A 13,688-nucleotide genomic window follows, 5' to 3' on the forward strand; every position below is an offset into this window, starting at 1 on the left:
ATAAAATGAAACCAAAGACAGTATTCAACAAAATAGTTGAAGATCAAGGTGTTGTTGAAAACGCATTGTAAGGTGCATATATACCAAGAGACAGGCAGCAAATAAGAAATTTTGCTAGAAATTCCGAAAACAAAAATCATGATTCCATAGAAAAGCTTATGGATTTAGCAAAGTCACAAGAAAAGGTTAAAAACATCTTTGTCAGCGAAGTATGTTGTGTGCCTGAATTTACAGTGTTCATGGCTACTGATCGACAAATAAGACAAATACAGAGATATTGTACAAATCTTAAGAATTTTTCTGTTTTAGGAGTAGATACAACTTTTAACATTGGAGCTTTTTTGTTACATTTACAACATATCGAAATACCATGTTATTAACCAAAAAACCGAACCTGTGATGATTGGGCCGATTTTAATACACCTGGGAAAAAACTTCGATAGTTATTTCAAACTTTCTTCTTCAGTCTTGCAAATATGTCCTGAAATGAAATCTCTAAATTAAAGTGTTTGGGACTGATGGAGATACAAAATTATCAGATGCATTCGAAGTTTGTTTTACATCAGCAAAACACTTATTATGTGATATTCACATGCAAGACAACATTGAAAAAAAATTAAAAGAACTTGGAATTCTAAAATAAAGATGCTAAATTATACATGGAGGATATATTTGGAAAAATATCTCATGAAAGTAAAATCAAGGGTTTTGTTGATTCCATGAGTCCAGAGGAATTTGATCAAAAATTGTCTAGTTTACAAAATGAGTGGAAGTCTCGTCATTCCAGCGGATCATCATTTCTGAACTATTTCTTGGAACATAAAGCTGATCTGATAAAAAATTGTATGAATGCAGATAAACGAAGTTTGGCTGGACTTGGCTACCCCTCTCAACCATACAGCTAAAATGCAAATGAGTGTATGAATGCGATCATCAAAGGAGACCTTAGAAAGACTGAGCAGGGAAAATTAAAGATGAGTGAGAAAGACTTTGTCATCTCTCTGGAAAAAATTGTAAAACGACAAGAAACAGTAGTAAAATTAGCTTTGATAAGAAAGGGTGAATACAGATTGAAAACTGAATATCAGCAGTTGGAATTTATTGAAGATATTTACTGGCGAAAGTATGTGAAGCAAAGAGAGGCTGTATTTGAAAAGTAAGTACTAGAATGTTAAATTACACTAAAAAATTAAAGTTTAATACATTAGACATCTTTCCTCTTCAAAGCTACAATATTTCAAAATAGTAATTGTTAATATTATGAGTAAATATCGACTATATGTAATAAATAATAGGATAAATATTTTATTGATAGAATGCTCCGAGAACCTCTTCGATCAAAAGGAGAAGAAAAAGTGGTAGAAAATAGGCCTGTTGAAGATGCTGCCCAGTCTTTATTCACCTCATATCCTTCTTCTGATTTCACAGATATAACCAACATTCCATTTCCAATACTTGAACGCATCGTCCAAGATGCTAAAGTTATTTTTCAGTCTGCAAATGGAATCGTTCAAATGCCTGGGTGTGATGACAAATCTACATTTATTTTTTGTCTTCAATAAAAATCAAAGATGTGATCCATTTAAAGTGTACAAATCTAAATGCACAACCTTATTCACGCGTGAAATCAAATGCCACCGCTACAACTGTTACAAACTTTGTGAACATACAATTGCGACAGAATTTTATTGTAATTTATTAATGGATTACATACAACAGTATACGAAGAAATACAATAGAAATGAAAGAAATCTAACAGTAATTTCCCTAACAGGAATGCCTAGGAATATGGGCCAGAAACGAAAGGGAACGCCATTTAGGAAAGGTAGAAACAATAAGACTTTTACAGATCTAGAAGTAATGGATTACGCTATTTCAGAAAAAAGTAATTTAGAACAACCATTTCATCTCACATTTCTTGCTGGTTTGGTTAAAAAGTGCGATGGATGTGGACAGCAATTTTAAGATAAGTTAAACCACCAAATGACCTTGTTCTAAAGCATTATTATCACAGGAAGTATCTAAGCCCTAATTCAAAGATACAGAGAGTATCGGCCTCATTACAAAACACCTATTACCGTCTGAATTATTATTGTTGTCGAAGACAATGTCCGATGTTTGAACTGTGCCGTAATGTCATTATTCACTCAGAAATATCATCTCAATTATATACTGGACACAAAAACATTTTAGAAAAATTAAAAATAATTAGTTAAAGATTCAGTAAATAAACTGATTCTTATATTAGAGAGTTCTGAGCAATAATTGTTGTTATTTTTTTCCTATAAAGAATGAGAATGCAACATGATCAAGAAACAACAAAATGAAACCCAAAAATGACCTTTAGATATGAGAAACAAATGAGGCACATGCAGCTTCTGCTTTTGATTTAAATTTTGTTAGATAACAGACGCTGAGTGCAATGGAAACTTCTGTAAGATTTATGTTTCATGCTGCTATCTCACAGTAACCCATGAAGTCTTGACAGATTTTATTAGTATAGGTATCAAATATCTGAAAAGCAAAAATTTAACTGCTAAGGGCTAGATCACCGAAACCTCTAGGGAAAACTGTATTAATAAACATGAAATTAAAAAAAATACATTAATGTAAAGAAACACAATTTGAAATTGCCTCTCCCCTTTGTTGTTGAAATATCTCTAGGTCGTTATTTTTTGCTAAATCTCATTTTCAGTTGACATTTTATTGTTTCTTCTTGTCGTGGTTTACCCATGACAAAATTATCTGCAGTAAAAAAAAATTACGACAATATATCTAGACTTAGTAATTAATTTTGACAGGCACATATAATCACTGATGGAGAGCCCTACAAATAACCCAGTTGAATTTAGTTTCTAAAATGATTGAAAGATAAAACAGGCAAATGTGTTGAAATTGAGATGCGAGGCTCCGGCTCTTGCACTTTCTGACACTCCATTTTGGAGACTCCATTCTCCGCATTTTACACCAAGCTCGAGTTCGGTAAAACGTTTACCTATGTTTACACAGAATGCCGTGTTTAGAATTTATGTCTATGCCACTTAAATTCTTCAACCATTGTTTAAATTTTACATTTGACTTTTTGTTTGTTTTTCCTTTATATTTTAAATTATATTACTGTTGCTTTATAATATTCAGTGTATCTATAAGGAATCAACAATATTGATCGGGTTCGAAATTTTACGGAACTACGTATACATGTGTGGTCTGACGGCTCTAACCTGCGGAACTGTCCAGGTGTTACAAAGGTATAGTTTCTTTAAAAAATATTTCTGAACAGCTGTCTCAATTTCTGTGATATCTGGCAATCTTCACCGTAGAGTTCCTTTCAATATGTAGCTGCTGCAAAGGGATGTCATGTTGCATGGAGTTCAAAATAAGTAATGTCTATCACATTTATCTTGGAGTGACGCAAAGACACACGAAGTATCTGACTAAAAAAGAACAGTTATGCACACTACCAGATGTGCTTCGGATGCTGGTTTTGACCTATATTTCTGGATAAGTGAGTTCAAAGTTTTTGGATGCTGGATCTGACCTAGGCTTTCTGGGTGATTGACTAGGTTAAGCTTTTTGAGCAAACAAGTATGGGTGATGGATCAAGGGATACACACTTACAGACTTGCTTTGTTTGCTAGATCTGGCCTGCATTTCTGGAGGAGTGACCAGTATACATTTTAGGACAAGTCCATTTCCAAGTAACTGCAAGCCCTACCTGGACAAAAATTTGCATAAATGTTGCATCTAGGGATGCAGACAACAAGATTATTTATTAAGTGTGGGACATTGTCTTACTTAAAGAGAATACTTGTTGGGGTGAGCTCTGTAATCTTTGTTTTCGAATAGTAGTGTGCTGCCATATTCTGTTGATGCGATAATCAATTTATCTGGAATGCAAAAATACGACCGGATTTTCAGAGTCGGTTTCCATTCTCATATCAGCATTCTTGATACGACTTTTTCAATGATTCGGTCATTGTTGGTAGTACTAGTAATCTGTTTAAGTGTCAGGACCGTTAGTTTTGCTGTAGATAGAAAAAGTTCAAGTATGCCTCTGTTATCTATGAGCGTAGAAACGTGTTTTCTGATCTCATGGAATGCATGAAAATATAGTCAGACTTCTTTCTAAGAGCGATATTCAACAGTATAGTCAGTGGCGGATTTAAGGGGGGGGGGCGCACCCGGCGCCCCCCCCCCCCAAAAAAAACTGTCAAAGTTAGCGTAAATCATAGTTTCGTCAAGAAAATGTAAAAATGTCTACTTGGTAGACCTCATTTTTACCCTACAAAATCTCTAGAATCCAGGGGTTTCCGGGGGCTTCGCCCCCTGGGCCCCCACTGGGGGCCTCAAGGCGGCCCCCAGACCCCCTGCCTACTTTCTGCGTCCTCCCCCCCAACTTCAATTCCTGGATCCGCGCCTGATAGTCATATGAATCTTACCCCCAACCTCCATCTGTTTTTTCTGTCAGGAGTTTGCTCTGATCATAAGTTTATTGATAATTATATACAAGGGTTTGTCAGCAGTAGTTAGTAAGCACTCTTTTCCAAAGAAATAGAAGTGAAAGTGTTCAATTCCCCATGCTATTGCTATCACTTCCCTTTCTATATAGGTATTTCCACATCAAAGAGAGAGAGAGAGAGAGAAATTGTTTGCGTACGTAATCCCTCCATTTTGAGTGAGTGCTACTCAAGTCCCACGAGACTCGCATCAACCATTAGTTTTGTCCTCTTTGCAGGATGAAAATAATAACATCGGTGCTTAGTTTGTCTTTCATTTCATAAGATGCGGATAGATCTTTTTTGTCCCGATGCCAAGTGGTGTTCTGGTTGGTGAAAATACGTAGCATAGCTATAATTTCTGTAAAGTTTGGTATGGAATGGCAAATGTAGTTGGCTATTCAAAGAGGACTACACGTTCACCTGCATTTTAAGGAATTGCAGGTGATTTAATAGCATTGATCTTCTTTAGGGTCTGCTGACATCCCCTCTGCAATGAAGTGTTTTTCTTAGCCTCAAACTATGACTTGTTTCAGATTGTGTTTTTCTCGGGCAATCTAGAAAGCATTTTCATCAGTCTTTGATCATGCTATCATTATGTCTTTAAATATTTAATTCAGCATTCTAATTTGAAGTTTTGGTTTATTACTTCCTTTAAGTTTGTGGATGCGAAATGAATATTTGTCTTCTGAGCTTGACAGTAGCAGTGATTTATATCATCATAAACAGACATACTTTTTTCGTGGGTGTTTAATTTTCATTGTTTTCGAGGTATGAAGATGTCCTCCACGAAGTGTAAAAATTGTAAAGAAGACAACGCTATACGTCTTCAATCACAAAATCAAGTCCCCGCGTACCAGTATTTTTTCCTCAAACCACGAAAAATTGACCCCATGAAAATATGTGATTTTATAGTATTTATTCATTCTTGTAATACTTTGCACAAGTCTGACTGACTTTTTTCATACTAATTGTTAGGCCACTATTTACACACTGAATTGTCGACGGATTTTTCCATTATTTCCCGATCATGACAAGGAGCATACGGCGGGTGTGACCGGTAGGCAGGGGGTGCTCACCCCTCCATGGCACCTGATCCCACCTCTGATGTCTTAGAGGTCCGTGTTTGCTCTGCTCCTATTTTGTAATGTTTAATGGACTTTTGAGCTCGAATACTGTTCGTTATCTCCACATTTTTCATATTATAAAAATACACTTTAGAAATTCCAGATACCTGAGGCAACATGGGGTCAGCCACCAGAGAAATAAACCAAAATGAAAAATTGCAGCACAAAAGTGATGATGAAAAAACTCCTTTTACCAAAGGAGAAGCCAGTGGAAATGGTATACAAGTAATGAAGAATGGCATGGAAAATTGTCAAGACCACTCAATTTCTCTGAAAGATAAAAAAGGAAGTATACTAACCAAACTCAAAAGTAATGCCATATACAGAGAAAAATACCTTATTTCACTAGGAATCACATGGAGCTTTTTTGTTTTGGTGAGTGTATATATATATATATATATATATATATATATATATATATATATATATATATATATATATATATATATATATATATATATATAGTTTTGTTTTGTTTTTTGTTTTCAAAATAAATATGTAGGGGGTGGGTGAATTACAATACGTGTATGTATTTATTGTTCCAATATTGTTATATTATCGATTTTTTCAAAGGGTTGGGCATATGGTCAGTTTGGTCCATCTATTCTGGACTTACGGATCATCACAAATGCATCACTGAAGGAATCCTCTGGTTTCATGACTGGTCATTCTGTGGGATACCTTGTAGGTTCCATAATATCAGGACTGATTTTTGACAAAATGAAGGAAAAGACTTATTGTGTATCCTCTTCTACTTTAGCATTGGCTGTCATTATTGTTTTGATACCATGGTGTTCTATTTATGAACTGATGATTGGCATTCACGTGTTAAAAGGAATGGCTGGGGGAGGACTAGACACAAGTAAGTACCAATTATACATAAAAGATAAATGTTATCGTTACTTTGAATTTTATAGTGCTTTAAGCCTCAGTCATATCTGGCCGCAGGGTCTTTTGAACCATGCCTTTTGCGTGTTTCGTCGTAGATAAGAATTGTACAGACCATGGAGGTAGAAATGGGAAAATAGGTCGCAAGCAGTTTGTAAGGTGGGTGTTAGAACAACGTTAGTGTGGCGTGATCTCCGCAAAAGTGTCGTTTGTTTTTTGTTGTTTAACGTCCCTCTCGAGAGTTTTTCACTCATATGGAGACACCACAACTTGCCGGTGGAGGGCTGCAAATTTATACTACATGTGTACTCGGCACTCAGGCCATTGAGCAATGAGGGATCTTTTTCGTGCCAACACTTACTGCGACACGGTACCTCGGTTTATACGGTCTCATCCGAAGGACCGATCACCACGTCCCGCAGTGTATTCGAACCCGCGACGTAAGGATCTACTCCTTACTTCGCGACTCTAGAGCAGACGCTATAACCACTGCGCCACGCGTGGCATTTAAAAATGAGAGATGTGAGGCAGTCTATATAAGATAGATGTGCAAACGACTCACGAGTATTCAAGAATTCCCGCTGGAAGTGCGATACCCGTTCCTTTTCCTTAGGTGTATTGGACTTTTATGGCTTGTGGTGACGCAATATGGTCTTACTTTTTCCTTACATGTTTTATAGCATTTTTGGTTATTTAGCACTCCGTAAACATAGTAGGCACCTTCCCATTCCCGGTCCTTCTTCTTTCCGCCTCTTCTTGATTTTTCCGTTTCTTCTCCATGTGTTCTCATCCTTTTCCTTTCGGAGATATTTTTCTGCAAATATAATTTCAAAAGCTGTGTAGTACGAGCAGGAGCTGCATAAGACACTTAAAAGTTTCACACTTTCTCCGTGCAATAGATTTTATTTGACAAGAACAATGCATGTCTTTTGTACTGTACTGTAGCGGTATGACGTTTATATACCCTCAGAGCGGAAGTCAACGTAACTTGCCAACTAATGGCGACAAATTCAAATTTAGTAACACCATTTACATTACACTATCATTAAAATGATTCTCTTTATGAAAAGAAAACTGTAGTCACAGATACTCAATATAAATTCCACTGACGAACTTTTCCACATACGCTTAAGATAGGACATTAACTTAAATTACATCAAATACCTTTATCATTCTTTTCCTCGAAGAATACAGCAGGTCAAAAGATTGAAGGGTCACCTTACTAAATATTGAGATGAGTTATTTCGTGTTTTTCCTAGTAAGTCTTTCGAGTTGTCTTTATTGTGTTTGAAACGTCAAACCTGACGCCATTTTTTACTCAACACTTTTCGCCTCCTACTGTATGATTACTAGTACCTAACATAAGTTCTACTCCCAATCTAAAAATGACATTAATTATTCACAACTCTAAAAGAGGGCGATAAATTAGGACTTATTTGAAGAGGGACTTCTTATCAAGATAATTATCAAGATTTATGGCTATTATGAAGTTTTCAGGTAAATAGTTAATTTTTCCATCATTTAACACAACACATCCAACAATATTATTAACAGTCAGTTGCAGGGGTAACAGGGATTTGAATATATTATTTTGACTTTGTTTATGTAAAGTCTTTTAAACGTAACTTTTCCTTTTTACTTTGCAGCCAAACTTTCTTCATCATGGATATAAAATGTGAAGATAGCGATAAGTGATCATGCTCAGAAATACAAATTGTGAGCAGAACCAACTTGGACCTCTGAAAACAGAGGTGTGATCAGGTGCGATAGAGGAGTAAGCATTCCCTGTCGACCGGTCATACCTACCGCGTGCCCCTTGTAATGACTAGGTAAACGAAAAAAATTCGTAGACAATTCAATGTGAAAATTATGGCCTAACAATTTGTATGAAAGACTTCAGTCAACATTCTACCTTAAAACAGATTATGTTTGCAAAGAAGGTCATTGCATCGACCATAAGATATGCGAAATTTAAACTTAAGAGATTTTCATATTGTATCTTATTATCTTATAACTTATTTGTCAATAATCTGCCCCGTTTAAGATATAGTTCATATGTAGAACATGCTTTTGCGTATCAGTTCAACTGGGAGATATAAACTCCATATGCAGGCGATAATGGTATTTTCCTACATAAATAAAGGAAGTTGACGGTAAAAGAGATGAAGTCATCGCGTTTCTCATAAACTGAGTTGCTACTTTGCCATAATGTCTTTTTCTAGTAAAAATATCCAAATATGAAACAAATGTGAGAGATTCTGCGTTTTTGTTTACTAGTATTTCTAACTCAGTGGGATATATTGAATCAAAGTAGGAGTGAAAATGATAAAACGTCGTCGATATAAATGTATCTAAATTTCGAATCTAAGGCCACAAAAAAGAGACTTCTACATTTAATGTAGAAACCCTGCTTCATAAGAATAAAAAACATGTCTGCTAATAACGGGACAGAATTGGTACCCATGAAATTCCAACTGATTGTTGGAAGACCTGGTTTCCGAAAACTAGATATTTCAATGAGTAACTCAAAAATCTTTTGATACCGGTATCAACCTTGTAGTACTTGTGTAGAAACAGAATGTTTTGTTACAAAACAAGTTTTCAGATGATCAATGAAAAGATATGAAAATTTACGAGTTCCATTGTTTTTGAAGAAGCAGTTGTCTCTGATGTCACAAAACTTGACCTTTAATTTATTGTCTGGAATTCATTTATAAAGTGTTGAAATGTTGTACGTTTTTCTTTACTGTTAATATGATAATAATTCTTCCAAACTCTATTGCTTTTAATATATATAATTTTTTCTTGAGTAAAACCTTTTTAAGAAGAATGTTTTAATTTTCAGCTGGTAATGCCCTTTTAATAAGTCTGTGGAGAGCTGATGGTAAATCGTTTTTCCAGAGTATACATTTTGCCTATGCTATTGGGGGAGCAATTTCACCATTTGTAACGGCCCCATTTTTGGCACCAGATAGAAATAACACTCAACACCAGAGAAATGTCTTACAAAATGCTAGTGTAATTTCCAACCCTGGTGTAGGCAATTCGACAGACTGGGGGTTTTCAGACTTGTCCGAGACGGAATCCAGACTGTTTATTCCTTTCTCCATAACAGCTTTTCTTGCAATCACAGCAACTGTCCCTTTATATATTCTTGCTTGCACATCGAAAAGACCAAAAAACATGATAAAGCAGAAGCCTGAAAATGAAGATGAAAACAAAGAGAGAAATATAGAGAAATTATCAAGAGGAATGAAGGTGCTAATGCTGGTCATCATCATGCTCTTCATGGGCCTTTATTGTGCCATGGAAGATGGGTTTAATAATTTTCTTGCTACTTTTTGTGTCAGTGAGTTAAAGTGGACCAAATACATAGCCTCTGTAGTAACTGCCGTATTTTGGGCGAGTTTCACAGCTGGACGATTTCTTGGCATATTCCTGGCCCACAGCTTTAAAACTGTAAGAATGATTATCTTTCTCAGCATATTTCTACTCCTGGGATTTCTGGGATTTTTCCTGACTGCTCAGTTCAAGTTTTATGAAGGGATTTGGATTTCTACAGGACTTATAGGATTTTCGATGTCCATCATTTTCCCGTCTATTTTCTCGTGGACCGAGGAATCTATTCTCCCAGTCACAGGATTTATAGCTTCTTTGTTTCTTATTGCATCTTCTGCAGGGTCAACGATAAATCCTATTATTATAGGATTTTTGATGGACAATTCCACTCCTATGTGGTTCACTTATATTATGTTAGGGGAGTCTGCCATAATGTTGATAGTGTTTTTCTTGGCATGGATATTTGCCAACAGAATCAAACTAGCCAAGAACACATTCAAAGAAGTCAAAATCGAAATTCATTCAGAAGATCATGAACACATTGAGTGCAGGAGTATTATTGCTGAAAGTGAACGCAAATAAAACTTTTTTTTTTGAAAACGGAATCTACTATCTGAAAATTTCACTCGATCCTTAATTTAACAAATTTTATTCCCATCAGGTATTTAGATTAAGGAGACCAAATTCACATAGCACTACAATTTAATTTCCTGAGGGAGTTTGGTTTTTAATTCACCTGAGCCAATGTTTCTTGTGAGCTTTTCTGATGGAAATTTTTCTTTTGTATGTTGTCTTTGTTGTCGTAAACTTTTCACAATTTTGTCTTCTTCTCAAGAACTACTAGGCTCATTCCATCCAGTTTTCTCATTAAGTATCCTCGGGTGAAAGGAATTTAGATTATTCAATAGAAGTGCAACAACCTTTTCCAAGGTGAGGGGGAGTAAATTCAAAATTAGGAAAAATTAGGTGGAGTCAAAATTCTTCTTGAGAACCACTCTCTAACAAAAAATACGATAGTAAATTATAGTTAACTATAGTTTACTATTGTTAACTATAGTAAATCAAAGTTTCAAAGTTATCACTATAGTACATCAAAGTTTTAAAAGTTATCGCTATAGTGTCATAGTGATCACTATAGTATTTCAAAGTTTTTCAAAGTGATCACTATAGTGTCATAGTGATCACTACATTAAATAAAAAATGTCAGTTTTCACCATAGTAAGTCAAAGTGTCAAAGCTATCACTATAGTTAACTATAGTTTTCATAGTGTCAAAGTTATCACTATAATTAACTTATTAAAGGAAAAGCTTCCTGTCATAGTGTTGATTTGAATTTGTTCAAATTATAGCCCCCTAGGGGTAAGTTCGGATTACCATAGGAAATGAAAGTTTTACATGGGAATATATTTGCCAAGAAAAAAAAAATGATTTCTTGTGAACAACATAGCCGGAATTAGTAATAATAAGACGCAATCATCCTCAGGTAATACAGTATTAGTTTGTTCAATTCCTGATTCCTGGGGATACAATGGGACCATAAATAGGGGATCAAAGTTTTACATTAGAATGTACAGGAAAAAAGAACAGCAAGGTCATGATAAGTAAGATTAAATTGCAATCATTTTCAAGTGATGTTAATTTAAATTTGTCCAAATTATGGCCCGGGGTTCAATGGGGCCAACAGAGGGGGTGAATAAGGTGAATATAAAAGAAAAATATTTAAAATTTTCTTTTCAAGATCAGCAGAATATTAGCTACAATCATCTTCAAGCAGTGCGGTTTAACATGGGATTATTTACAAGGAAAAGATTAAATCTTTGTATCAAGAAAAAGATGGCCAGGAAGTGATATCCTCAGATAGTTCAGATTTAAGTTTGCCCCCCCCCCCTACTCCCGGATCAAAGTTGTACATGGAAATGATTTTAAATTTTCTCTTCAAGAACGGCCGGATCATGATAGGGATATTAATATGCAAGCATGCACGGGTAGTGCAGATTCAATTTTGTTTAAACCATCTCCCCTACCACTCAAGGCTCAAGTGAACTTTTCTTATGAAAGATTATATTTCTTCCATCTGTACATGTCTTTCTGTCTGCCCATCCCATTGTTATATTTTAATATTTTCAACTTCTTCTTTAGAACCACCAAATCAATTTCAACCAAACTTGCCACAAAGCATCCTAGGGTAAAGGGGAAACAATTTTATTCAAATAGAGAACACCACTATCAAGAAATATGATGTAATCAAGAAAAGGCAAAGCTAGTGTGGGTGTTAAAAAATCTTCTCCAGAAAAGCAATGCATTAATATAATATAAATACAATATACAATATAAAGACATTGAAGCTTACTTAAATTGTGTAGATTTAAGTTAAGTCATAAATCCTGGAGACTATGATTTGTGCCATACATGTAGGATAGGTAATATAGAGGGGAAAAATCTTCTAATGGAGAACAGCAGGGCCAGGATGATTAAGGTGAGCTATGTGGCCCATAAGCTATTGTCGCTTTTTGCCAGACTTGCTTTTGTTAAATATTATTGACATTCTATTCCAAGATACATCTCTACCTGGATTTATTTTTTTTTTTAAATAGTTACAATGTAATCATAATTTGTTCTGTCTCGATCGGCTTATAATTTTAAAATTATAAATTTATTATTATATATTATATGTATCATTAATATCATACCGGGACAAATGATATCTATACATACATGCAAAAATCTATATATTTTTTTATTTATGTATTGGAATATGTTTATAGTATGTATAATTGACTTTACAGTCTTGTCCCCTATCTAGTCGAGGTGTCTTTCAGTGCTAATTATTAAGATTATTAGAATGTAATACTTAAGGCAATGGCATCACATGTCAAGATTCCGTGAATTTTGTGTATGTATCTGTAAACATATATGAATTTAGTAACTTATGTTTGATTATCAACCTGCTTCTATATTATTTCACAGTCTGCAAAAGTCATATAAATCTTTTTAGAATAAATTTTATAATCTTTATTAATAACATATATAGATGAAGGATATGTAGCATTTTACCGTGTAAGAAGTATTTTTAGCGAGACGCAAATTTAGCGATTTGCTCACAAATATTGATATATAATTTTAGTGAGAGGTTATTTTAGCGATTATATTCTACCAATAAAGACAAGTATTACCTCCTACACAGAAATAATTTTAGCGATATTCAATTTTAGGGACCTCAACAGTCTTGCTTATGATACCAAAATTGAATCCTCGCTAAAAAAAATTCTGCTTATACGGTACTTTGAAGATTCAAGGGGAGAAGGGGGTAGGAAAATAGTTGATGAATCAAAATATGATTGGCTTTGCATGTCTAAAAAGCAATAATGTATAACCTTCCCATTTGGACTCTAACTGGTAATTGGGGATATAAGTTGTACTTTTATCTGTCTATCACTTGTTATCCAGAAATTTCTAAAAGTTACTTTCTTAGATGAGTCGGGTTTTGGTGCTTGTTTTGTATTAGCTACAGAACTGTAGCGTTATGGTTTTATATTTACATCTTTGACCATAACGCTACAGATCCCGTTACGCAATTATTGTGCAATTTGCAGCGCAAGATTTTCTGCGAACTTTGGGGATGTATTTCGCCACTCTTTTCAGCATTGGTCAATCAACTACTTTTCTAGACATATTCTATTTTATCCATCTCCTAACCCTTTTAAGTCGTCTCTACAGACCAATAAATTCGCTTGTTGTGAATTTTTTGCCATCCAACGACAAATGCACAACAAGCGAGTTTATTTGTTTGTAGAGACGACTATAAAGGGTTAGGAGGATGATAAGATATACAGGTTGG

The 13,688-nt window shown here is 34.9% G+C and overlaps 1 protein-coding gene across 1 annotated transcript; it reads left to right on the forward strand.

Moving 5' to 3' along the window:
• Nucleotides 1-5,730: 5,730 nt before the first annotated feature.
• On the forward strand, nucleotides 5,731-10,961 carry LOC133188495 (sodium-dependent glucose transporter 1A-like). Its single transcript, XM_061323944.1, has 3 exons — nucleotides 5,731-5,998; nucleotides 6,197-6,485; nucleotides 9,357-10,961. Exons 1-3 carry the CDS (start codon nucleotides 5,741-5,743, stop codon nucleotides 10,430-10,432), a joined length of 1,623 nt encoding a protein of 540 aa, XP_061179928.1. The 5' UTR covers nucleotides 5,731-5,740; the 3' UTR covers nucleotides 10,433-10,961.
• The last annotated feature ends 2,727 nt before the right edge of the window (nucleotides 10,962-13,688 follow it).

This window comes from Saccostrea echinata, unplaced genomic scaffold (genome assembly GCF_033153115.1).
Source record: "Saccostrea echinata isolate AGI-Se365-2 ecotype Australia unplaced genomic scaffold, CSIRO_AGI_Sech_v1 ptg000016l, whole genome shotgun sequence".
Taxonomy (NCBI): domain Eukaryota; kingdom Metazoa; phylum Mollusca; class Bivalvia; order Ostreida; family Ostreidae; genus Saccostrea; species Saccostrea echinata.